The sequence below is a fragment of the Physeter macrocephalus genome, chromosome 18, assembly GCF_002837175.3.
Source record: "Physeter macrocephalus isolate SW-GA chromosome 18, ASM283717v5, whole genome shotgun sequence".
NCBI lineage: Eukaryota > Metazoa > Chordata > Mammalia > Artiodactyla > Physeteridae > Physeter > Physeter macrocephalus.
The window spans coordinates 71,261,997-71,289,558 of NC_041231.1; the positions used below are offsets into that span (position 1 = coordinate 71,261,997).

Genomic DNA, 27,562 nt, shown 5'->3' on the forward strand with positions numbered 1-27,562 from the left:
CTGATGCCCTTAGCAGATAAATAGATATGGCAGAAGGAAAGAAATCGTTTTGCCAGTGAGTAGAAAAAGAAGGGCTGTTTCATCTTCAGCTTTACACAGAGGAATTTCTGGGGAAAAATGGGAAGAGTTTGTGATTGCTGAATTGCAAAGGGTATGAGTCATTTGTAAATATTAAGAAAAATAAAACGTGCTTATGCCTAAGTGTAGCTAGCAAGAAACTTAATAATCACCCACGTATCTCCCCTTAATTATCGAATTAATCTAATTACTTCCTACCATCTTTTGACCCTTCTCTTCCCACACATCCCCACTTATTATTTTTTAGCTAAATGACACAACAGTCACCCGAAACAAAAAACCCACAGATAACCAAGAGAAGCCACACGTTTGAGAAAGACTCCCGTTATATTTTCATGTCACTCTATATTAACATACCTCCTTTTTTTAGAATCTCAAACTCTGAGAGAATATAAGATGTAAGTGGAAGGCAAAGTGACCTCATGCGTTTCTGCAAATACTGTTGGTTCTCCAAGGGGCAGGAAGCCAACTCCAGAGGCCTCTTGCTTTTTGATAATCCCTCAGGACACAGCAGAACAACAAGCATAAAATGTCTGAATACGGGTGACTAAAACTTGACTCTACCAGGATGGCGTTTGTCCAGCTGTCTCCTCTCTCAACGCCAAAATGCATCTTGAAATCTGTCCCTTTTTGGTTTATTGAGAAAGATCTTAAACAGTTAAATATTTTTTCTTCTAATTGACATCCACACAGTGGAAATCTGGCCTTTAGGGGCCCCTGCAGCTGACTTTCTCCCATGATACTCTCTCTATATCTGCCTTTGTTTTTGAATGCTCTGCTTTCTTATTCTCACTTATACTTCTCTTTGGAGAGAGAGCTTTGGAGAAACCAAAATAATTGGACTCCAGGGAGAGCTGAGTTACAGAGCTGAGGTGTAAATGAACTGACAAAATACTTTTTCTCCATATCGTGTTTTTATTTCAAAACCTTGCTTAAAAACTGGTTTCTAATTGAAGTATTCTATTTTTAAATTATTATTATTGCTATTAACAATTACTTATTGAGTACCTAATTAGTGAACATTGTACTAGGCTCTTCATCTAGGTTCTTTCAGCTGATCGTCTGGCATCCATGAGAAATAGGAATTTCTACACCTATTTCAGAGATTAGAAAACCGAGTGTCAGAAAGAAAGGGCTAGGGACTTTCCTGGTGGCACAGTGATTAAGAATCCACCTGCCAGTGCAGGGGACACAGGTTCGAGCCCTGGTCCAGGAAGATCCCACATGCCACAGAGCAACTAAAACCATGCGCCACAATTACTGAGCCTGTGCTCTAGAGCCCGCGAGCCACAACTACTGAGCCTGTGTGCCACAACTACTGAAGCCCGCACGCCTAGAGCCCATGCTCCGCAACACGAGAAGCCACCACACCACAATGAAGAGTAGCCCCCGCTTACCGCAACTAGAGAAAGCCCGTGCACAGCAATGAAGACCCAATGCAGCCAAAAAATAAATAAATTTTTAAAAATTTTGTAAAAAAGAAAAGAAATAAAGGGCTAATAAAGGGCAGACAGAGGCAAATAAGCAGAAAGCTAAGGAAGCTTAAGTCACAGGGTCCTCTCTTACATGGGCCCCTTTCAAGGCGCTGCACTTAGTTCTGAATACATGAGCTCTATTCTTCTCCTTAGGAAGAGCTTTCAAAATTGCATAAAGCTTCAGTTCCCACAAAGTCTGGATCTGTCCCTGGTGTGGAGCCAGTATGTGAACTCAGAATTATCTGACTTGGAAGTCTATGCTCTTCACACAGAACTATTGTTCATTATGAAATATGAGTCAGAAAATATAACTTCTGCTCCCTAAATCTGCTGTAACCTTGAACACTCCAATAATCTTAATAGAGCACTCTGTTCAAATACCACTTGAATCACTCCTTTGGAGAATCAGAGACATCTATCAGCAGATACTCACTTACCACCATGTGGCAGGTGGGATGAGAGAGGCCCTGTAAGAAAGTAGTTCAAAGGACTGTCTTTGAAGCTGGCTCCCTGGGTTAGAATCCTGGTTCTCCCACTTTATCCCTACCTGTGTGTGCTTAGGCAAGTTATTTAACCTCTCTGTGCCAGAATTTCCTCTTCTGAAAAATGGGTACAATAACAGTTTCTACCTCATAGGAGTTTGTGTGTGTCTGTACATATATTAAACAAATTAAAAGGGTTTTTCAAACTGCAGGTCAAGACTCATCAGTTGGTCATGAAATCTACTTAATGGGTTAACTGCATTTTTTAAAAAAATGAAATAGAATCAGAATACAATCTAACAGAAGATATCAGAATGCATTGCACACAGTCAGGGTAGGTAATTATTTTCTGAAATCTTTGGCTTCCATTGTGTATGTATGAGTGTGCTGCATTGCTTTGTAAAATGTATTTCTTATGGTGAGTCACCACCCAAAAGGTTTGAAAACGTGAGTGAATACAGGCAAAGCAATTAGAAGTATACGAGGCGGGCTTCCCTGGTGGTGCAGTGGTTGAGAATCCGCCTGCCAATGCAGGGGACACGGGTTCAAGCCCTGGTCCGGGAAGATCCACATGCCGCGGAGCAACTAAGCCCATGAGCCACAACTACTGAGCCTGCGCTCTAGAGCCCGCGAGCCACAACCACTGAGCCTGCGTGCTGCAACTACTGAAGCCCGCATACCTAGAGCCTGTGCTCCACAACAAGAGAAGCCACCACAATGAGAAGCCCACACACCACAACGAAGAGTAGCCCCTGCTCTCTGCAATTAGAGAAAGCCCGTGTGCAGCAACGAAGACCCAACACAGCCAAAAAAATAAATTAATTAAATAAATTAATTTTTTTTAAAAAAAGAAGTATACAAGGCTTCAAGGCCTGGGACTAATTCTCTATGCCTCTCAGTTCTGTCATCTGGATTTGAAGCTCCATCCTCTGAGCCATCCTTCCTTTTTCATGAAAGGTGCACATGTTTACAGCTAAGTAGTTTTATCAGCCTGCTTCCTGTCTGTAGAATTTTGGGGGTACAACTTCTTTCATTTTATCTTCTTTTTGTCCGTTTCAGTTCAAGCTGTCAATGCTTCTGCTGGTATAAAATTCTCAAGAGTCTTGTGTGCCTCCTGTGCATGTCATGGGAATTCACTCCAGTAGACAAGAGGCTCTTCCTCTTACCTTTCCTGGATAATTTCATCTCTATTTTTTTCTTTTGTTGAGATGGCTGATGGGATCTGTGAGTCGCACCCTTAATCTCTTCAAAGAGCCTTTTTGGTCTACTACAAAGAAAGCTGCTGCGAACATTAATGTATAAGTCTTTGTACGGACATATGCTTTCACTTCTCTTAGGTAACTATCCTGGAGTGAAATGGCTGAGTCATATGGTGGGTATATGTTTAATTTTTTTTTTCTTTAAATTAATTAATTTATTTTTTGGCTGCGTTGGGTCTTCCTTGCTGTGGGCGGGCTTTCTCTAGGTGAGGCAAGCAGGGGCCACTCTTCGTTGTGGTGTGCGGGCCTCTCGTTGTGGTGGCTTCTCTTGTTGCGGAGCATGGGCTATAGGGAGCACGGGCTTCAGTAGTTGCGGTGTGTGGGCTCAGTAGTTGTGGCTTGCAGGATCGGTAGTTGTGGTGCACGGGCTTAGTTGCTCTGCGGCAGGTGGGATCTTCCTGGACCAGGGCTCGAACCCCTGTTCCCTGCATTGGCAGGCCGATTCTTAACCACTGCACCACCAGGGAAGTCCCTGTTTAACTTTTAAAGAAATCTCTAAACTGTTTTCCAAAGTGGTTGTACATTTTACATTCCCACTAGCATTGTATGAGAGTTCCAACTACTTCATATCCTCACCAACATTTAGTATGGACAGGCTTTTTAATTTTAACCATTCTAATGGGGGGATTACCTAATGATTTTAACAGCAGTTGACAATATTTGCTTGAATCAAATTCATTAGAGCTTGCAAAATGCTGATTTATTATTTCTGCATTGATTAGCTGGCATTCTTCAGTAAAATAGACCTCTCTCTCATAAACTGAGATTATGTAGTTACCCTAAATATAGTGCCCATTAGAAAGGTTAAATGTTTAATTCCTTCCCTTTAATTGCCAGTTTTCAAAACAAAGTTATTTTAATCCTTACATACCTTTTTGATTCAGGTAGGTCATTCTTGTTTTCCTATTTTGCAATATGAAAGATATGACTATGAGACTCAAAAGAGCTTAAGGAAATTGCTTAAGGTCTCAATCTCAGCCAACAATCAAAAATCCTGATAAGAGTTTGCTTCTAAAATAAAAGTCTTGGTTGCCAAGGTACTCTGAAGACTCGTCACAGTATGCCTGTACTGGGCGCCTGCTTCCTAGTAACGTGCTCAGATTTACTGAGAAACATCTAATCTCCCCACCATTAACTCCTTCCCTGACAGCAGGGTCATTACTCTGAGTGTCTCACAGGCTGTTGTGCTGCCCTTCCCAGAACCTGCTGGCGTGAGGCGGAAGCCGAACACTGTGGTGCAGCAGGCCTGGAATACTTTCCTTTGCCAGGAAAGACCGTTCACTGACTTCTGTCTGAGCAGGCTGCTTTTCTTTCAGAAATTAGAGTTAATCAGGGCTGACCTCCTGGGCTCTTTTCCGAGCAAGGATGGGGCAGAAAGTAGCAAGTGGCAGAAAAGCCAGGAATCTGAAAGTGGGTTTAGATGGTGGAGTCAGTAAGGGCCACAGAAGTTAAGGGTTAGATGGAGTGATGGATGTTCAGCTGGAAGGCTCTGGAACAGAGGTAGCAGTTGCTAAAATGTTCAGATACATCTGTGTTCTTCCATAAATAGCTGCTGCTCTGAGAACTCCCCACCCATACCCCAGTGCCTGTCTTCTTCCCACCCTGGCACCCAGTCTCTTCTCTCATCACCCTCCCATGACTGTTTTGATTAGCTAGGGTCCAGGCTGAACTATGGTTAAATATTTTGAATAACTGCCCTGGGTGTGGACACAAAATGGATTGGAATTCTCACTGGTGTGACCTGGCACCTATACTCTAACTTGAACACAAACGTGGTGTTGTCAACCACTGTTGAGACAGCCTAGATGCTGCCTACCCTTGGGGTCATGCACTCGTGGGTACTGGGTTGTGAGGTCACACGTATTTCTTACTCTTGGGATCAAAAGTTGAAAAACCCAAACTGGGGCATACCAGGCAAAGGAGGCTGAATGCAGAGGTACACAGCTTGTTTCCGGAAAGGAAAGACAAGATGACTAGGTGGTAGGCCAGGCCAGAATGAAGGCTGTGCGACACACGGTCAATCAAGGGTAGCCGGGAAGCAGTGAGAGTCAGATGTGGGGCACAAGATGGAAAGATGGTGAATTGGAGGTCTGAAGTACATTGGGGATAAAAGAAGGAAGCATGTGTATTGGATGTATGGTTCAGGCATGAAGGAATAATCACCCCACCAAAGATAAAGCAAAGAACTTAAGTCCTGAAAGTAGAGGAGGTTCCTCATGGACAGACACATACAGGGAGCCAGGAAGAGACCAGGAAGGAATTCTAAGGGCTCCCTGCATTAGTAGGCAGTGGAGAAAGAAGCACTCTGAAGGGCACTGAGAAGGAAGAACCAGAGAGCTGGGAACTTGCAAAACTGGGAGGAGACAGAAATGCAAGAGTAAGGGCTTAACAGGCTAAAATATAATAGGTCAAGTAAGATAAAGGCCTCCAGATCCCTGCGGTGCCTCAGAAGTAGAATGAGCCTATGGTTAGTATCCTGACCGCAGGGGCAAGCCTGGCTTGGTAATTCTGAACTCTAGGACCTTGGGCAAGTGACTTAAATTCTTGTGACTCAGTTTTTTCTTCTATAAAATGGAGATAATAAGGGGAATTCCCTGGCGGTCCAATGGTTAGGACTCGATGCTTTCACTGCCTTGGCCCGGATTCAATCCCTGGTCAGGGAACTGAGATCCCTCAAGCCATGCGGTGCGGCCAAGAAAAAAAAAAGAAAACGTAAAATGGATATAATAAGAACATCTACCTCAGAGAGTTTCAAAAATTAGATGAGAGAGAGAGAGAGACTCTCTGAACCGGGTTTAAAATGTTATTCATGCAACATATAAGCATATGCTAAATTATGATAACTATGGTACCAGCTACCTAAAACTTTTTATACTTTCTGGGCTTGAGTTTCCTTGCATTGGTATATAAACTCTAGAAACTCAGGAAAGAGGAAAGAAAGAAAGACAGCCATGAAGAAGCTGAATAAAGACAAATCTCTTTCTAATCACAGAATTAAGCACACATTAAATGGGGAATTTCCTGGTGGTTCAGTGGTTAGGACTCGGCGCTTCCACTGCTGTGGCCCAAGTTCAATCCCTGGTCAGGGAACTAAGATCCCACAAGCTGTGCAGTGTGGCCAAAAAAAAAAAAAAAAAAAAGCACACACAATAGAAATTGTGACATTGGCACCTCCACTCTGCCCTCTTCAGTTGCTTTTTGTGGTTGTTTTTGAGACTACTAAACTTGCTTCCCTGTATTTGTGACTTTCAGAGCACAAGCCAGTGTCACTAAAATAAAGATTTCTCACCCCCTAGCTGCACAAGCAATACTTTTATTCTGGCCTGGATCTTTTTCCAGACTTCTTTGTGGGCCCGAGAACCAAATAAGGTAACACACTGAGGCAGGCATGGAAGTTCAGGCGCCATCGAGGGGGGAAGAGGGTGGAGCTAAAATCAGAAAAGGAGGCTCAGGAACTGAGCTGACTCAGGAGGCCGGGCACAGCGAGGAAGGACCACTGTTCACATGACACTTTGTTCCTTAGTGTTCCTGGAGGAACGTGGGGAGCTGAAAAAAAAACCCACACACCTAGAGACATCAAAGACAGTCTTTCCAAATGGCTAAAATTTCTGAGCATTACTCCTTTCCACTCAAGTTATCACCAGGCTTCAGAGCCAGACTTGGGGTTTGAGTCCGATCTCCATCCCTTACAAGCTGTGTGACCTTGGGCAACTTACTTAACCTCTCTGTATCCCAGTTTCCACTTACTTTAAATGCTATAATAGGGCTTCCCTGGTGGCACAGTGGTTAAGCATCCACCTGCCAATGCAGGGGACACAGGTTCCATCCCTGGTCTGGGAAGATCCCACATGCCACGGAGCAACTAAGCCCATGCGCCACAACTACTGAGGCTGTGCTCTAGAGCCCATGAGCCATAATTACCGAGCCAGCGTGCGGCAACTACCCAAGTCTGCATGCCTAGAGCCCGTGCTCCACAACAAGAGAAGCCACCGCAATGAGAAGCCCGAGCACTGCAACAAAGAGTAGACCCCGCTCGCCGCAACTAGAGAAACCCCGTGCACAGTAACAAAGACCCAACGCAGTCAAAAATAAATAAATAAATAAAATTTTAAAAAATAAGTAAATGTTGGGGACTTCCCTGGTGGCGCAGTGGCTAAGAATCCGCCTGTCGATGCAGGGGACACAGGTTCGAGCCCTGGTCCAGGAAGATCCCACATGCCGTGGAGCAACTAAACCCGTGCGCCACAACTACTGAGCCTGTACTGTAGAGCTTGCGAGCCACAACTACTGAGCCCGTGCGCCACAACTACTGAAGCCTGTGCGCCTAGAGCCCATGCTCAGCAACAGGAGAAGCCACCGCAGTGGTAAAGCCCACCTGCCACAACGAAAAGTAGCCCCCGCTCGTTGCAACTAGAGAAAGCCTGCACGCAGTAATGAAGACCCAACGCTGGCAAAAATAAATAAATAAATTTCTAATAAATAAATAAATAAATGGTACAATAGGGAAATTCCCTGGCGGTCCAGTGGTTAAGACTCACGCTTCCACTGCAGGGGGTGCAGGTTTGATCCCTGGTCAGGGCACAACCCTCATGCCACACGGTGTGGCCAAAAAAAAAAAAAAATCTAAATGCTACAATTACATTTTATAAATCCGGTAAATTCCAGAGAAAACCACAGCGTGAAAATTATTGTGTGTGCTGTCGGGGGAGCTGCTGCTGCATGTGGAGAAAGGTATCTGGTGGGGGAGCGGGCGGTGCCAGGGAAACAGAATTACTCACATGCTCTCCGCTAACTCACAAACTTCAGTTGTCATGTGACATATCCCCAGACTAGGAGAAATTAGATAATCAACTGATGAGTATTGGAAAGTAATTATGGACCAATTTAAAATGAAAGTTTCTAACCCAAGTTATTTTGGCTCTTCAGTAAAAAGAACTTTCATTAATTTTCATTAAATATAATTATAAAAAATTAGACCATACAGAGAAATAAATAGCCAAAAAAAGAGAAATCTTCAACTTACCACCTAGAGGTAAATGCTATTATTCTGGTATATAAGCTTTCCTACTATTTCTCTGAGTCTACGTGTGTGTGTGTGTGTGTGTGTGTGTGTGTGTGTGTGTGTGTGTATAGGGCATATGCACACATGTATAATACTTATATATTTGAAAAATAAATCATACCTGCATTGTTCTGTAACCTGCGTGGGTTTCTGTGGGGGTTATTTGGTGGTGGTTGTGCGGGGAGACTGTTAAGAATAGTTGTGAATCCTCTGAAACTCCACTAAGTGGCCACCAGCCTTCCCAATTTCCTTACATACATAATTCCTCTTTGCTGATTCAGTGTTTCCCAATCTTTTTGATTCTGTAACACACTTTAAGAGGACTAAACTTTCCCAGGACACAGCATGGTGAATGAGAGGAAGTATAACCTGAATAGAGCCATAAACTATAACCTGTAATAAACAGGTTATAGTTCATAAATGAACAACAGATTATAACCTCATTTGCTGGCCCTGCCCCTTAAAGTTTAAAACAAAAACAAACAATGAAAGCTCATGAAGCAAGCTACAGAATTTTATCTGGAGAATAAAGCTTTATCTGGGTCTATTTGTAATTTAAATTCTGAAATATGTGGCAAGCAATCAGCAGCAATCTAGACATCCTAGGGAATGTACATCAACTATACTTCAATAAAAATAAAAATAATAAAAATAAAATAAAATAAGGGACTTCCCTGGCGGCGCAGTGGTTAAGACTCCGTGCTCCCAATGCAGGGGGCCTGGGTTCGATCCCTGGTCAGGCAACTAGATCCACACGCATGCCGCAACTAAGAGTTCGCATGCCACAACTAAGAGTTCGCATGCCACAATTAAGGAGCTGGTGAGCCGCAACTAAGGAGCCTGCAAGCTGCAACTAAGGAGCCCCCATGCTGCAACTAAGACCCAATGCAACCAAATAATAAATAAATAAATATTTTTAAAAAAATGAAAATAAAATAAAATAAAGTAAAAGACATGCTAGGGAAGGCTGAAAAGAGACCAGGAGCAGGGGGTGCAATTCTGGGGTTCCCTACCTTTCAACCTCCCTTTGCTCTAAGATCAAGGCTGGAAAGATTGCAGCAGAGCCTCTGGGAAAGTGTGGGGAGGGCTGGGAATGAGAGCTTCACACTCATTTTTGATGAACATTTATCATCTTTTATGTGTCAGGCTGGCTTCAGGCTTGTGACAGGAAGGGATCTTGTGGCTGAGAAGAGGTTTAGGAAGAAGCTGGGAGCCAGCCTGTCTCTTCCAAGTTACATGAATGTAAATGTTCCATAAGTGTTCTATAAAATGCTACACTATTTTGATATCATCAACAGCATAATTATTCTTTTTCTTTCTCGTCTTTCTCTCCTCTTGTGGATTCTCTCCTTTTCTTTTCCTTTTTTTTTGACCTTGTTTAAAGTTTTTTTGATGTGGACCACTTTTAAAAAAATAAATTTATTTATTTATTATTTATTTTTGGCTGCATTGGGTCTTTGTTGCTACGTGCAGGCTTTCTCTAGTTGAGGCGAGCAGAGGCTACTCTTCATTGCGGCGCACAGGCTTCTCATTGTGGTGGCTTCTTTTGTTGCGGAGCATGGGCTCTAGGTGTGTGGGCTTCAGTAGTTGCAGCACACGGACTCAGTAGTTGGGGCTTGCGTGCTCTAGAGTGCAGGCTCAGTAGTTGTGGCACACAGGGCCTAGTTGCTCCGTGGCATGTGGAATCCTCCCGGACCAGGGCTCGAACCCGTGTCTCCTGCATTGGCAGGCAGACTCTCAACCACTGCGCCACCAGGGAAACCCCACCTGCACTTTTGAACACAGAGCTACAAATATAGGAGTTCCTACAATCCCCGTACATTTGATATTCACCAGAATGACTCAGAAAACTCAAGAAACCACTATACTTGCTGTTCCATTTTTATCGTAAAGGATACAGATCAGGAATAGCCAAATAGACAAATGCACTGGGCAAGGTCTGGGAGGGTCCCCGACACAGTGCTTCTGTTCCCTCTCCTCGTAGAATCAGGGTGCATCACCTCTCCAGCATATCAATGTTTTTACCAACCAGGAAGCTCCACTGAGCTTCAGTCCAGGGTGTTTAATGGGAGTGTCATTGCATAGGCTAGATTGATTAAATCAATGGCTCCATGATTGAATTCAATCTCCAGCTCCTTCCTCTCTCCAGAGATTGGGCTGGCTCAAAGCCCCAACCCTCTTATCATGTGGTTGCTCAGGAAATTCCAAGGGTTTTAGAAGCTCAGTGCCAGGAACCTGGGACAAAGACCAGACAAATTCTTTTTCACATAACAGTTACCTTTTCACTTTCTTAAAGAGCACTTTCTTAAGGCTCTTTATTGCACAAACATTTTTAATTTTGATAAAGTTCAACTTTATTTTCTCTTTTGTTGCTTGTGCTTTTGGTGTCATATCTAGGAATCCATTGTCAAATCTAAGGTCATGAAGATTTGCCCCATGTTTCACTGTAAGAGTTTTATAGTTTTAGATCTAATACTTCGGTGGTTGATGCATTTGTAGTTAACTTTTGTATATGGTATGAGGTAGGGGTTCAACTTCACTTTTTTTTTCAAGTGGATATCAGTTGTCACAACACCATTTGTTTTGAAGAGACTATTCTTTCCCCATTGAAAAGTCTTGGCCTGTGGCCCTTGTCAAAAATCAGTTGACTATAGATGTATGAGTTTATTTCCGGACTCTCAATTCTATTCCAATCGTCTATATGTCTATCCTTATGCTAGTACCACAATGTACTGATTTCTATAACTTTGTAGTAAGTTCTGAAATTGGGAAGTGTGAGTCCCCCAAATTTTTCTTATTTCTCAATATTAATTTTGGCTTTTCCACTTCTGCAAAAAGTCTCTTGGAATTTTGGTAGGGGTTGCACTGAATCTGTAGATTGCTTTGTGTACTACTGCATATCTTAACGATATTAAGTCTTCTAATCCATGAATAGGGGATATCTTTCTTGTTACAATTTTAAGTCTGCTATGATACACCTTTGAAATATTTCAGAGAATTAAATGTACTAAATGTACAAATGTTGCTTGATACATTTAAAGGAATGAAATCAGTCAAGTGTGTAAATAAAGTTAATTGTTTAGGGAAATTCTGCTTAACTTCTGATTCTATTAAAGATTTATCTAAGGACAGTGGGAATTATTGATCTTATTTTAAAAATTAGATTCTTAGAAAATAAAATAAAACAAATGATTGGAAATTTACCTTAACCTTACAGAAAGAACTGGATTTTAGAATTTGAAACTTCGATAAATTTAATATTAATCAAAACACTAGAATCAATCATTATTCCTTTCCAGGCAGAAGAACACTACTCAGAAAATAAAAAGTCCAGGGAGGGAATTCCCTGGTGGTCCAGTGATTAGGACTCCGTGCTTCCAGTGCAGGGTGCACTGGTTCAATCCCTGGTTGGGGAACTAAGATCCTGCAAACTGCTCAGCACAGCTAAAAAAAAAAAAAAAAAAGAAAAGAAAAGAAATCACACATAAGTACACCTCTTACTCATAAGTATACCTCCTAAAGATTCCTAACCACCATTAGATATTCCCCCAATATCCCACCTCTCAGAAATGATGAACATTAACTTTTGAAGGAGGCGGGGAACATCTCCTGAGTGCACATACTTCTAACATACCATTATAGCAGCTCTCTGAGCCTTCCAGAGAGAAATATAATAAGTACTCAATTAATGTTTATTGACTGAATGAAAGTGATTGATTCAGCTTTGCTTCACTGAAAGCACTTAGTAGGCACTTTGTAAATACTTGTTGATATACAAATAAATACACGTATAACATGGACATTTTACATATTAATGAGATTTCAAAATTATTCCTCACTTTGTGCTTCAACCACAGTGGCATATATTTTTTTTAATTCATCTAACTTACTACAGGAACTTTACATATTCTGTACCCTCTTCCAGGAACATTCTCTCACTGCTCTCACAAACTTTGCCAGATATCTCCGGCTTCTGCTAAATCATCACTTCCTCCAGGAAGCCTTCTTTGGTTTACCTAATCAGGCCAATCTTTCCTATGATATGTTCTTAAGACACCATTTCCCTTTTCAGACCATTTGCTACATAAATAATTTCACAACCACTTGTGAGATTCTTTTTTCTAATTCCCCTCTATGTTGGAACTTAGCCTCATGATGGTAGCCTGAGACTCTGTTTTGGCTTACTACTTTTTCCTCCAAATCCATCTCAGTGTTTGGACAATAGAAGGTACCTAACAAATACTTCTTGACTGAATGAATGATTGTTAAATATGTGATATGATCTAAAAAACTGTTTCAGGGAATAATATAAAAATACCTAAAAGGTGGTACCTCAAAGGATCAAGGCAATTAGGTTTAAAAAGAAAACTTTAAGGGCTTCCCTGGTGGCACAGTGGTTAAGAATCCACTTGCCAATGCAGGGGACACAGGTTCCAGCCCGGGTCTGGGAAGATCCCACATGCTGCAGAGCAACTAAGCCTGTAAGCCACAACTATTGAGCCTGTGCTCTAGAACCCGCAAGCCACAACTGCTGAAGCCTATGAGCCTAGAGCCTGTGCTCCACAACAAGAGAAGCCACTGCAATGAGAAGCACGCGCACTGCAACGAAGAGTAGCCCCTGCTCGCTGCAACTAGAGAAAGCCCGTGTGCAGCAACGAAGACCCACACAGCCAAAAATAAAATAAATTTTAAAAAATAAATAAATTAATTAAAAACAAAAACTTTAAACTATGTGATTTGCAGAAACACTATTTTCACATAGTTGTCCCGGATATAGAATTAAAACGAGTTTTTAAATGATTATTTGTTGGAATTGTGTGAGGTTATTTTCCATTTGTCCCTGTAGATCAACACTGTCCAACAGATATGTGAGCCACACATGTAATTTTAAGTGCTCTAGTAGCCACAGTCAAAAAGTATAAAAAAACAGGGAATTCCCTTGCAGTCCAGTGATTAGGGCTCTGCGCTGTCACTGCCAAGGGCCTGGGTTCGATCCCTGGTTGGGGAAATAAAATCCCACAAGCCAAGCGGTGCAGCCAAAAAAAAAAAGGTATAAAGAAACAGATGAATTTAACTGTAATAATATAGTTTATTTAACCCAGTACATAAAAAATAATCATTTCAACATGTAATCAATATAAAAATTAATAAGATATTTACATTCTTTTTTAATACGAAGTGTTTGAAATCCAGCATGTATTTTACATTTACGATACATCTCAATTTGGACTCAAATAACCACATGAGCCTAGTGGTGGTTGTATTGGACAATACAACCCTAGATCAATTCCCAGTCTTTGCCTTCCTCTGTGCCCTGGGAGGCTGACTTGGGATTGCATCACCCAGCTCTCTTGCCCTCAGTTTTACAGATAGCTTTGGGCAATAGAAGGCACCATCAAAAATGGGACTATAGGAAGAGAAAGTAGTCCAGTTATTTCATCTCTGGTCACCCCCAACCCCTGCCCGAACTGGGCTGCCACAGTTCCTCCACCTAAGGCCATTATGGCCTCTCTTCATAGCTACAGCATTTGTCTGGTTCTGGTAACCCTGCTCCCTTCCATGACCCACTCGGCCTAAGAGCCGCCTCTGGGAGTTCCTCCCTCCTCTGTGGGTTTCCATAACCCTGCCCATAATTCTGTAAATAATTACCTCTTCAGTTAACCGTTTGTTGAGTACGTCATCTGCTTCCTACGAGGACACTGACTGAACCAAGTAGTTAAGAAACTATAGGTCTACACTTTTATTAGATTTTCCTTCATGGATACTGGAAGTCAATCACAATACTGAATGTTTTAATTCTTATACATAGATGTCAATGCCTGGCCATCAGTAATTCTTTTTTCTTAAAAAAAAAAGCACTCAGGACTTCCCTGGCGGTCCAGTGGTTAAGACACCACACTTCCAATGCAGGGGGCCCGGGTTTGATCCCCGGTCAGGGAACTAAGATCCCACATGCTACATGCTGTGCAGTGTGTCCAAAAAAACAAAGAAAAAAGAAAAAAATACAAATCTGGGAATTCCTTGGCAGTCCAGTGGTTAGGACTTTGCACTTTCACTGCTGAGGTCAGGGGTTCCATCCCTGATCAGGTGAACTAGGATCCCGCAAGCTGCATAGCAAGGCCAAAAATTAAAAAATTTTTAAAAATTAAAAAAATTTAAAAAGCACTTAACCTACTGTATAGCACAGGGAACTATACTCAATATTATGGGGTTTTTTTTTGGTTTTTTAAAAATAAATGTATTTATTTACTTATTTATTTTCGGCTGCATTAGGTCTTCCTTGCTGCGCGGGCTGTCTCTAGTTGTGGTGAGCAGGGGCTACTCTTCACTGTGGTGTGTGGGCTTCTCATTGTGGTGGCTTCTCTTGTTGCAGAGCACGGGCGCTAGGCGTGTGGGCTTCAGTAGTTGAGGCATGTGGGCTCAGTAGTTGTGGCTCACCGGCTTAGTTGCTCCGCGGCATGTGGGATCTTCCCGGACCAGGGCTGGAACCTGTGTCTCCTGCATGGGCAGGCGGATTCTTAACCACTGTGCCACCAGGGAAGTCCTAGATTTTTTTTTTTTTGGCCACACAGCACACCATGTGGGATCTTAGTTTCCCAACCAGGGATGGAACCCACACCCCCTGCAGTGGAAGGGAGGAGTTTTTTTTGTTTTTTTAAAATTTATTTAATTAATTAATTTTGGGGGCTGCATTGGGTCTTCGTTGCTGTGCATGAGCTTTCTCTAGTTGCAGTGAGTGGGGGCTACTCTTCATTGCGGTGCGCGGGCTTCTCATTGCGGTGGCTTCTCTTGTTGCAGAGCATGAGCTCTAGGCGCGTGGGCTTCAGTAGTTGCGGCATGCAGGCTCAGTAGTTGTGGTTCACGGGCTCTAGAGCACAGGCTCAGTAGTTGTGGCGCACGGGCTTAGTTGCTCTGTGGTATGTGGCATCATCCTGGACCAGGGATTGAAACCATGTCCCCTGCATTGGCAGGCAGATTCTCAACCACTGCATCACCAGGGAAGCCCTGGAAGGGAGGAGTCTTAACCACTGGATTGCCAGGGAAGTCCTAGAATTTTTTAAATTTTTATTTTATTTTTTGGCTGCGCCACACAGCTTGCAGGAGATCCCTGACCAGGGATTGAACCCAGGCCATGGCTGTGAAAGTGCCAAGTCCTAACCACTAGACCACCAGGGAATTCCTTATACTCAATATTTTTAAATAAACTATAAAGGAAAAGAATCTGGGGGTACTTCCCTGGTGGTCCAGTAGTTAAGTATCCGCCTTCCAATGAAGGGGACTTGGGTTTGAGCCCTGGTCAGGAAAATAAGATCCCATATGCTGCAGGGCAACTAAGCCCGCGTGACACAGCTACTGAGCTTGCTTGCCTCAACTAGAGAGCCCACGTGCAGCAAACTACAGAGCCCACACTCTCTGGAGCCCCTGCACCACAATTATAGAGCCCACCGGCCCTGGAGCCTGCGAGCCACAGCTAAAACCAACGCAGACCAAAAAAAAAAAGAATCTGGAAAAGAATATATGTATACCTACATACATATATATATATAAAACCGAATCACTGTACTGTACACCTGAAAGTAACACCATATTGTAAATCAACTATACTTCAATTTTCTTTTCAATTAAGAAGAAGCACTTAGGGGCTTCCCCAGTGGCGCAGTGGCTAAGAATCCGCCTGCCATTGCAGGGGACACGGGTTCCATCCCTGGTCCGGGAAGATCCCACATGCCGCTGAGCAACTAAACCCGTGCACCACAACTACTGAGCCTGCGCTCTAGAGCCCGCGAGCCACAACTACTGAGCCCATGCACCACAACTACTGAAGCCCGTGCGCCTAGAGCCCATGCTCCGAAACAAGAGAAGCCACTGCAATGAGAAGCCCACGCACCACAATGAAGAGTAGCCCCTGCTCGCCACAACTAGGAAAGCCCGCGCATAGCAACAAAGACCAAACGCAGCCAAAAAAAACTAAATAAAATACATTTTTAAAAAAAAATTACCTTTATTCAAGTCAATTTTTGGGTGTGTGTGTGTGGTACGCGGGCCTCTCACTGTTGTGGCCTCTCCCGTTGCGGAGCACAGGCTCCGGACGCACAGGCTCAGCGGCCATGGCTCACGGGCCCAGCCACTCCGTGGCATGTGGGATCTTCCCGGACCGGGGCACGAACCCTTGTCCCCTGCATCGGCAGGCGGATTCTCAACCACTGTACCACCAGGGAAGCCCTAAAATAAATTTTGTAAAAAAAGAAAAAGCACTTAACAAATTGGTAACAGGTGAATTCTAGAAATGGACAATAACTTAGAGCCATGGTTCTTGACTTGAGGTAGTGAGATGTCAGAGTAATTTCTGTATTTGGAATCCTTCTGATCACAAGTGACAGGAAAAAAAAACCAACTCAAAGTGGCTTAGGCAAATCAGGGGAAGAGGTAGGGAACATGTATGTTCAAACAACTGGGAATCTCAAAAGTGGAATTGGGTTCAGGGCTTCTTAAACAAGAGTTTTAGAGCTCCTTATTCACCGTCTCTCAGCTCTCCCTCTCTTTAGGTTGGGTCCACTGCAGGCTGCTTCCTCCCTACTAGAAGGAGGTTTGCTGGCAGGTTCAGGACCCCACTAGTCCTGAACTAGTGGAAAGGAACACACCTCTCTCTGGCTGGCCTAGCAGCAGCGCTGGCAAGATAGCTAATAGTTCATGGAATTAATACTGTACATCAATAATTACTGCTGCTCTTATAAATTTATATGGGCATTTTTGGCAGTGTACAACTTGCAGAGTCTTAAATTGGAAGGGTTTCTGTAAAAAAGATAATAGATTATGGCTATAATGCAGCTAATACAGAACCTGATGATAAAAAGTTAGCCCCAGGAAGTTATCCTTAGAGTCAGATTTGCAATCACTTTAACCAGAAGCCCTAGCACAATTTTATGGCTTGTAAAAAATATGGAAAATGAAAATTGTTAAAATCTTACATTCTACACTTAGATTGTGGCTATTAAAAATTCTAAAATTACTGTAATTTCTAAAGTTACAAGTCCCATTAGCTGACAGGTCTGATTGGATTAGTCATCCATTCCTAAACTAATGGGGGTGGGGTGGGCCACTAAGAACCAGGATGATTTAATTAACTAGGGGTGCTCATGTCTCTACCCCTAAAAAAGTGGGGTGTAGGACCCAACCACACCTAAATCAATAACGTCGTCTACTGTGAGAATGGTAGTTCCTCAGAGAAAATCAAGAGATGTTTGTTTACTACCACATATGATCCCCATTCTTTGTCCAAGAAATTCTGCTATGTCCTGTTGAAGCTTCCTATGGTTCTAGGGTCTAGACAAGAGTGGTTGGTGGTCAAAGAAATTTAAAGGAACATTAAAATATTCCATAATTTAAATGGATAATTCACTTGGCTGCAGTTACTAGAAGATAGAAAGTGTGTGTGGATGGCCAGAGGAGGTTCAAAACGTATTTGAGAATACAGTTGGAGGGATTAAGAGTGCTCCATTGAGGACTGCCCTGGTGGCTCAGTGGTTAAGAAACCGCCTGCCAATGCAGGGTTTGATTCCTGGTCTGGGAAGATCCCACATGCCGCGGAGCAACTAAGCCCGTGCACCACGACTACTGAGCCTGTGCCCTAGAGCCCAAGAGCCACAACTACTGAGCCTGCGTGCCACAACTACTGAGCCCACACGCTGCAACTACTGAAGCCCACGTGCCTAGAGCCCGTGCTCTGCAACAAGAGAAGCCACCACAATGAGAAGCCTGCGCACCGCAACAAAGAGTAGCCCCTGCTCGCTGCAACTAGAGAAAGCCCGCGCACAGCAACAAAGACGCAACACAGCCAAAAATAAAATATAATAAGTTAAAAAAAAAAGAGTGCTCCATTGAAAGATGCATGCTAGGGCTTCCCTGGTGGCGCAGTGGTTGAGAATCTGCCTGCGGATGCACGGGACACGGGTTCGTGCACTGGTCCGAGAAGATCCCACATGCCATGGAGCGGCTGGGCCCGGGAGCCATGGCCGCTGAGCCTGCGCGTCTGGAGCCTGTGCTCTGCAATGGGAGAGGCCACAACAGTGAGAGGCCCGCGTACCGCAAAAAAAAAAAAAAAGAAAGAAAGATGCATGCTAGACTAGCATCATATGCACAAACAACAACAAAAACAGGAAAAATGGTGGGAAAGAATGGGATACTTTGAGATACTAAAGAATGAGATGTGAAAAGAACACTTAGCATTTTTTTGAGCAAATATTGTGCCAGCTGATTTACATACATAATTTCTTTTAATTAATTAAATAATTAAACAAATATGTTTTGATCACCTGCTGTGTGTCAGGCTTGGTTCCAGGCCCTGGGGATGCAGGTGTGACCGCAATAGACCAAAGTTTAAGTTCCTGTGAGGGTAGACAGCACATAACAACCCTGCATTGATGTAATTATCCCATTTTACAGAGAAGAAAGTAATCTTGAGAGAAGGTAAGGGACTCTTCTCCAGACACTTTAGCAGTAAGTAGCAGCAGTATTGTGGTCCAAATCTAGGACTGTCTGACTTCAGAAAGGCTTCGCTTTGATACAGGGAAATAAAAAGAGGAGAAAAACTTACAGAGCAGGAGGGGAGCAAATCAAAACAAATATAAATGAGCCAGAAGAGAAAAACAATTACAGAAGGAAAGAAAAGTAAGAAGAGAAACAGAAAGGTTTTACTAGAATCCCTCACCTGGGAAACACCCCAGGTAAGGCCAGCTCAGGGCCTGGCCCAACAACTGCAGTTCCCATTCCCCCTCTTTCCTTGGGAGTATGAAATCCCCATTTTACAGGTGTGAAAACTATGGCTCAGAGGCATTAAATCTTTGTATTTTTCCCCCACTATGGATAAATCTTTTACAGGCACAATAAGAGAATATCTGGGAGAAACAAAACAAGTAAATATTTACTTGTGGTGGAAAAATACAAGTTATCGTTTCTCTTGAGAGCAGATTTAAATAAGTTTTAGCAATAAGTCAGACTTCACTGAAAGAGGGTAGGGAACACCAGGCAAACTTCCTAGCTGAACTCACTGTTCCAGCGAAGGAGATTTTGGTGATTTTTCTGACACCATCGCGGTATTTCTCTCCCAATAGTTAATCTTGTGGCTCGGTTTTTTTTAGTTGAAGTGGGAAACAGGAAGGTGTGAGTGACCCATGGACCCCACCCCTGCCCCCGGTGCGGGGGTGGGGGGCTGAATTTAAATTCAATCTTCAGGAACTTCCTTGTACTTTCATTTGCTAAAGGTGACAGTTTCCGCATGGCCTGACCGGTCTCATTTGCGTTTGCGTTTCTATTAAACACTTCAAGAGTCCAGGATGATGCGCCATCGTCTCCGCCAAATCCTGCAGTTTGGGTGAGGGGTGGGAAACCAGCCAGAGTTCGGCGGACTTTCCAGGTTTGGGCTTTTCCCTAAGTGTGGGACCCCGGTGGGCACAATCTGGTGACAGCTCGCTCACTAACAGCTCCTTGACCTTGGGAGCAATTCCGAAGCACGTTTGTAAACGTGACGGTCTTAGTTCCAGCCTCACCTCTCACGAGAATGAAGTAATCAGTGAATTCATCTAATACTTTAAACTTATTAGGAGCAAAACGCTCTATCAGTGTTTGGGAGTGACGGCGGAGGTGTTATTAAACCCCAGCCTATTTGGATGTGAGGGACAGGGGACTGAGAATAACTCAGAGGTCAGCAACTGGGGAATTACACCCGAGGGAGCTCCGGGCCTGAGACAACCTGAGCCTAACGCAGCCAGCCTCCACAGGCAAGGCGGTACAACCAGAGCGCGCTCCCAGCAACCGCTGTTCTCGCTGAGTTTGTAGCCATTACGTCACGGCCTCCTCCGCCCCTCATTGGGCAAGCCCGTCCAGTCATGTGACTCCAGCATGGCCTATAAATAAGGGCGAGGAGACGGCGCTGGTCCGCCATTTCGTGGACGACGGGTGTGGGAGAGCATCTGTTGGTGCTAGGCGCGAGGGGACCGGGAAGACCCAGCCGAGGGTGTGTGGATTTGAGCCTACGCGTTTCTAACCCGAGATCTCGGTAAGTGACCAGCGACTAAAGGAATGAGGTGGGAAATGGGCCTTAACGGGACCGAAGTGGGGCTAGGCCCAATGGCGGCGCCAGATTGAGACAAAGAGACGCTGCCGCCATTTTGTGACGTTCAGCACGGGGCGGTGGCGGGGGCTCCCGGCCCCTCGGAGGATATATCCAGGTCTCAAAGTGGAGGTGTTTTTAACTCTTCACTGGGGGCGTGAACCGGAAAGTGAGATTGCCCGAGAGTTGAGGCGAAGGAGGACTTGGTAGTCCGTCGTACTCTGGGCCGCGGCTTTTCAATTTATGGCGCCTTTTTTTTTTTTTTTAAGGCCCCGCGTTTTCTTAGGTAGCTTCTCATGATTTTTTTCTCAAGTCAGTAATCAAGATTGGGCCTTTTGATCCATCCCTAGTAAATGATTTCTGTACTCATCTTCATTTTTATGTTCTTTTAACTTTTTATAGTCTGAACTCAACACTTTTTTTTTAAAACCGCTGTTCCTTGAGCTGTTTTGTCTTGTAGCTCTTTCCTTTAATACTTAGGCCTCTAACTGGTCACGGTAAAGTTTTTGGAAAAAGGAAAAGAACCCATTCCCCGGCAATGGTTTGGTCTCAGAACTCTCCTGGGTGCAGGGTGGGGTCACACAAATAGGATGTGTCTGGACTGGTTTTTTTAATTGGATAAGCCCAGAGAGAGAAGAAAGTGGTAAAAGCTTTTGAGCTGAGTTCTTGGACAGGCTGCTCTTTTATGTAGTTGATACTGGCCTATAAGTTGATTAGATTCATTGCTGAGACGACTTCTTAAGTACTTAAGATTTATCAAAGTAAGCCCCCTAAGTGCCGTAAATTCTGGTATAACATAACTTTTTTCCCCTGAGGTGAAACTAACGTAAGATTCATTTTAAAATGCACAATTCAGAGCTATTTAGTACATTCACAATGTTATGCAGCTATCACCTCTCTAGTTCTAACGCGTTTTATACCCCCTAAGGTGACCCGTACACATAAGCAGCCACTTACCTTTTGCCCTGTCCCCTTTTCCTCCCCCAGCCCCTGGTAGCTACTGATCTGTTTTTGGATTTACTCATTTTGGATATTACACATGCATGGAATCGTAATATGTGCACTTGTGTGTCTGGTATCTGTAACTTAGCATGCTTTCAAGTTTCATCCACGTTTGTAGCGTTTATGGGTACTTCATTCCTGAATAATACTCCATTGTATGGATAATATATTTTGCTTATCCACTTACCTGTTGCTGGACATTTGGGTTAACACTTTTTGGGTGTTGAGAATAGAATGAGGTACATCTTTTAATAACAAGTTTGTCTTGCTGCTTGAGGAATGAAGCTGGTTAACTTGGCTTGTGAAGACACATAAGTATCACTTTTCCAGTGGTTGTCTTCAGCGAGCTGTATTTGCTTTTGAGTAGGCTGTTCTACTTTTCTAGGTGTTTTTTGTTTGTTTTGTTTTTTAAGATTAATTTGAAATAGGTAAAGTCCTTAACTCAGTTTCCACTTTGTGGTAAATGTTCCTCCAGTGTGTTGTTTCCCCTCACTTTTCAAGGAGGTTTTTTTTTTCTCTTAGGCAATTTGTGCTGGCTTCCATGCAGTCTTCGGTAACTGTTTAAAGGGTAGTGCTTTTAGTTTTTGGGGTTTTAGTATTTTTGAACTCTTTCTTAATGATCTGTTTTTCACTGTGTGGATTATGATATTTTGGGGTTTTTTTTGTTTTTTTGTTACAGAAATGCATCGTGATTCCTGTCCGTTGGACTGTAAAGTTTATGTAGGTAATCTTGGAAACAATGGTAACAAGACTGAATTGGAACGAGCTTTTGGCTATTATGGACCACTCCGAAGTGTGTGGGTTGCTAGAAACCCTCCCGGCTTCGCTTTTGTTGAATTTGAAGATCCCCGAGATGCAGCCGATGCTGTCCGAGAGCTAGATGGGAGGTAATTTATTGATTAATTTATACTAATGACAAATGTTGATTGTGTTTTAATATTTAAAATCTCTAGGATACGTGGCTTTTAGATGGCTTCTTGGCTATCTGAAATTGATGTTACTGGAGATTTACATAAACCTTTTTTGGCAATCAAATTAGTGAACAGTTTTAGTGTAGATACCTAGGAAGAGTTTCTTTTTATTCAATTGGCCATTGAAGAAAATAATTTTAACGGTCAGTTCTTGGTGGGTGGATAGCAGCATATGGTTGAAACATTTTAATCTGAATGCACCACAAAGCATCACCTGTGTTGTCACCTTTGAATTGTTTCTAAAATAATTGGAATCAGACATTTCTTTTATGGTCACAAACTGTGGGTGGATGATGGTTACGTGGGTTTATTGTACTGTTATCTTTTACATGTTGGAAATAATTTTGTTTAGGAACTGTGGCTCTCATACAGCTATTTCCCTTTGCATTTACAATGGTCTGTTAGCTGGCTGATAAGCAACACCTGAGTCTTAACCGTGATGAACAGGTGTTGCCCTTCTCCTTCCTGGCATTTGAAAACCATTGGATTTCATGAGAACAAGGAAAATAATCCTTAAGATCCAAAAATTAAAGGGTCTGAGAGCTGGCTGTAAAAAAGGTCATTTATCTAAGCAGGTTACAGAAACATTTTTCCAGGGCCCCACCTCTTGCCAGTCACTGTCCATATATGGTGGATTATCTAAATATAATGGTTGTAGACCAGTGAAGAGGTGGGAAATAACTGTCTTTTTTTTTTTTTTTTCTCCTGTCTCAGTAGCAGTTTCTTACGTGTCAAGCATTGTGTGTGGTGATTGAGGGGAGAGGGAGATGTAAAACGGCCAGAATGCTTCTGTCTTTCTTACTGCTATTTACCTGGTTGGGGGTTGGGGAGGAGGGGAGACCAACAGATACATAGAGTATAGTAAGATTGGTAAACAGTTGCTGCAGCCTCAAAGGAAGAAGTCAAAACAGGATGTACAGATGAACTAGTTCTGGGAGGATGAATCCAGGGGTTTTCACACTTAAATTGCACCTGTTAACATTGAGTCCGATGATCAGACTAACGGCAATAAAATGTAAGGAAGTTGGTTTCCATTACTAGAAAAAATAAGGGAACTAAAATTTGCTTTGGTATTAAGGATTCTGCAGACATTAAGATGTATTTTTTGCAAAGACGCTAGTTACAGGAGTGGGTTTTTTTTCCCCCTTGCTTTAATCTCCTAGAAAGTCAGTTGGGCTGCTTTAAATTTAACATTTCTTCCCCTCCTAGAACATTATGTGGCTGCCGAGTAAGAGTGGAACTGTCGAATGGTGAAAAGAGAAGTCGAAATCGTGGCCCACCTCCTTCTTGGGGTCGTCGCCCTCGAGATGATTATCGGAGGAGGAGTCCTCCACCTCGCCGCAGGTACTTAGAGAGAGCGTGTTTAGAGGTATTGGTGTAATGGAGTAGCTAATAGGAGCAGGTATTTCTCTTAAAGTTTGTTGGTGGGTTTTAAATTTTGAAGAATCAGGTTTTTATGAAACATTTGCTGGGTGTAGTTTGGGATATGTGAGTTGTGCTGAGTGTTGGCTTGTCTTTAGGTCATTGTTCATGTTGGTAGTCAGTAACTTCTATCTTGGATCTATCTTCTAGTTCATCTTCTAGCTGCATCTTTCCAAGTCTTCCCTTATACTTCAATTTAGGCCTTTTTCCATTTCTTGACTCCATAATGACAAACATTACATTCAACTCTAGCTCTTCACAAAAATGTGTTTTCTATTAGCACGATTGTAATATTTATCAAGCAGGCAGCTGTTTTAATGTTACAACTGTTAAAGTAGAAATCATTCTGAAACTACTTAAGTCACTGACCAATAAAGGGGGCTAAAGTAATCCCAGTCATCTGTTCTTCAAACCCAAATAGGAGAGAATGCAGTTTTTTTTATAATTGAAAATGGCATCATTCTTGGACCAGGCAGTATTGTCTGGAGGCTAACTCCACATCTCCTCGAACCTCCAAAATAGTTTCTGTAGGACTGAATTTACCTCTTACAGGTGAGTGAAGTCCTAGGAGATAGGAGTTCAAAATCTTGCCCCTTTTGCTGTTTTGAAAAACAAAACAACACACTGTTGCCCATCATAATAAAGAGTATTTGTTAGCTAATAGATGGTTGTACTGATGGCTTGTTTTTCATTTTTTTTTTGTGCTTTTTGGTCCATCTATTAATAAAAATGAACCCCGTTACAGAGTCACCATCATGTCTCTTCTCACCACCCTCTGAGTCTGCATTAGCCAGTCAACTAGCCCTTTCAGCGTCATGTGACCAGCGCGCCCCATTCAGCTTGGCTGGTGTCGTTTCACATGACCCAGGCATGGCCAGTCGTCAGGTTGCACCGCCCTTTGGTTCCCGAGCATGCTGTTTTCTCTCAGCCTTCTCTCCAACCTTAACCAAATCGGCAGCAGCCACCTCGACCGCCCACACATTCCTGGCCAATCAGCTCAGCTGTTTATTTACCAAATGTCTTCACAACAACTACAGCAGCAGCCTTCGGCTAACAAAAAAGCAGGAAAAATCCACAACACCCCCTTCGCCAACCAACTAAATCCAACGCAACATCTGGCAAAACCTTTTCAGCAAATTCTTCCTGGCCGTCAGTCCGGCAGCCTCACCTCACCATTTCTAGCTTGTTGAAACCCAAAAACTAGTAAGTTTTTCCTGCTTATACAGTTTACTGCTGGTTAAAATAAGGAGTAAGCGGCTTAAAGTAATTCTTTTTTTCTGGATCAAAGGCTGGCTGTGCATAATTGAATGGTAACGTACATATATATATTGCTTGAATAAAACTTTTAAGGGTGATAGGGAACTCATAATGTAACTAGACCTTCAAGTGAAACTTATTTGCATGTGTGAGATGCCAAACTAAAATTTTAATAACTCTAACAGATTTAGCTTTCCTTTCTAGCAAAAATTTGTTGAATCCTATCACCTTTAAATGGTTTTACTAACAGTTTTCAAAATTTTTAAATTATGGGGGTGAAGTGGGCCAAGCTAAGGTAATTTTGATAAGCCTAAACACACTCTTAAATGTGATGATCACAAATGCAGTTCTAATGTAGCACTTAATGGCATCAATATTTACACCTAGCGCGTTTTCACAAAATTACACTATCCACCTGGTACCTAAGTCTTGTCATGGACTTGCAGGTTTGCATGGGTTCCAAATACTGGTTTATGGTACTGTTTTTGGAACTACTTGTGGGACTACATTTTGGTGTGGTGTTTGGGTAGTGAAGTTAGTTTGACATGAAGTTTTGCATTGGACAGATCTGCTGTGAAGCATTCTTTGTTAAAGTGAATCCATGGTTGGAATACCTGCTTTTCACTTGAGCTTTTGGTTCCTTAATCCTTCTGTGCCTTTTTTTTTCTTTTCTTTTTTTAAAAAAAATTTTTTTATTTTTTGGACGATGGGTGCCAGTTCTTCGGCACATTCACTGGGCCCAACAGTGAGATTGAAAAGTTGGGAAATGCCTCACGCCATAAATGCTATTTGACAATTGGCCTAATTTTCCTGTTTTCTGCTTTTAGATCTCCAAGACGGAGAAGCTTCTCCCGTAGCCGGAGCAGGTGAATAACCTTTTTGGGGGGCCACATTCGCAGAAGTGGGAGTGTTTGTGCTATTCCTGAGCTGTTTCCCAAGTGACTTGGTTAATGGTGCTAGACCTTGACTTGAGTAATGAATCAACTGGCATAGCTTTTAGCTTTCAAAAACTTCTCTTAGAAGTATTTGTTGTGTATAATCCTGAATGGCACTGTTTTTCTTTTCCCTCTGACTTCAGGTCCCTTTCTAGAGATAGGAGAAGAGAGAGATCACTGTCCCGGGAGAGAAATCACAAGCCGTCCCGATCTTTCTCTAGGTCTCGTAGGTAAGATCTTTAATGACCTGAGCCATTTAAGACCTTGCATACATAACATATTAAAAGCAGAAATAGGTCTTCTTTTAAGCCACTTGGATAAAAATTTTACAGCCTTTTCCCATAAAAATCTTTTGATGAAGTTTTGTCGGAGTGTAACTGAGTTACAGGTGTAACTTCTATTTTTCTGTTTATCAGCCGATCTAGGTCAAATGAAAGGAAATAGAAGACCAGTTTGCAAGAGGAGTGGTGTACAGGAAATAACTTCATTTGACAGGAGTATGTACAGAAAATTCAAGTTTTGTTTGAGACTTCATAAGCTTGGTGCATTTTTAAAATGTTTTAGCTGTTCACATTTGTTTGTCTCTTGGAACAGTGACAAATAAAAGTGTAATTCTCTATGGTTTGAAATGGATCATAAGAGGCATGTAATATCAAGAATTGTTACTTTACAATGTTCCCTTAAGCAAAATTGAATTTGCTTTGAATTTTTAGTCTTGCATAGACTGATAATAAACCTCTAACTCCTGCCCAGCTAAAGTGTGATGTTTGATATTACGGAAACAAAACTGGCAAAAATTGAAAAGACTGTAGCTGGGATATGGTATGCAGCTGTAGTTAAGTGGTCTTTAAAAGCTGCTGTGAACACAAGCCAGCAGGTAAAAATTAAAGCTGCACCCTTAAACTAGATTAGAGGTTTAAAAATTCCACTAGTCTTCACACCGGACAAGAGGTTGTCCAGTGGGTTTAGAATCTTAAGAAGTTTCAAGAAAGTTAGTTTACCTTTGCTTTAGGTCGTAAGTTCCTTCTGTGATTGTTGTATATGGATGCATAGCTCTTTGTAATATTATTTGGAAATTTGGGACTATTCAAGATACCCATGTCCTGCCAGTTTAAGGGTACATTGTAGAGCTGAACTTTGAGTTACTGTGCAAGATTTTTTTTTTTCATGCTGTCATTTGTAATATGTTTTGTGAGAATCCTTGGGATTAAAGTTTTGGTTACAAATTGTTGTTTAACCTGAAAGCCTGTTTTTCCTTGCAAAACTAAAATCTGAGCTTGGTGCCAGTCAAGTCCAGGTATAACATTCCTATTGGAAGCCATACTTACATTTTCTTGTAAAGTGCTTTTGAAAATAAAATATTAACATAATTGTGTAATAGTTGAACCCACTATTACCATAGTTCTTGTCCCATAGAAGGCAGTTGGTTACACAAATCTTATTCTGTAAGAAACAATTTGAGGCTTTTGAAGTGAAGGGGATTTTTGGTTGTCCACCTGAGTGATGATAC

General features: G+C 42.5%; 1 protein-coding gene across 1 annotated transcript; it reads left to right on the forward strand.

The window, feature by feature from the left end:
* Positions 1-20,270: 20,270 nt before the first annotated feature.
* On the forward strand, positions 20,271-27,278 carry SRSF3 (serine and arginine rich splicing factor 3). Its single transcript, XM_007105366.3, has 6 exons — positions 20,271-20,411; positions 22,147-22,354; positions 23,648-23,782; positions 25,945-25,983; positions 26,196-26,282; positions 26,469-27,278. The coding sequence occupies exons 2-6, from the start codon at positions 22,149-22,151 to the stop codon at positions 26,494-26,496; spliced, it is 495 nt and encodes a 164-aa protein (XP_007105428.1). The 5' UTR covers positions 20,271-20,411; positions 22,147-22,148; the 3' UTR covers positions 26,497-27,278.
* Positions 27,279-27,562: the final 284 nt, after the last annotated feature.

Coding starts and splice junctions, on each gene's coding strand:
- SRSF3 (XM_007105366.3), top strand. CDS start 22,149: ATGCATCGTGATTCCTGTCCGTTGGACTGTAAAGTTTATGTAGGTAAT. Junction 22,355..23,647: donor GTCCGAGAGCTAGATGGGAG/GTAATTTATTGA, acceptor TTCCCCTCCTAG/AACATTATGTGGCTGCCGAG. Junction 25,984..26,195: donor TTCTCCCGTAGCCGGAGCAG/GTGAATAACCTT, acceptor CTCTGACTTCAG/GTCCCTTTCTAGAGATAGGA.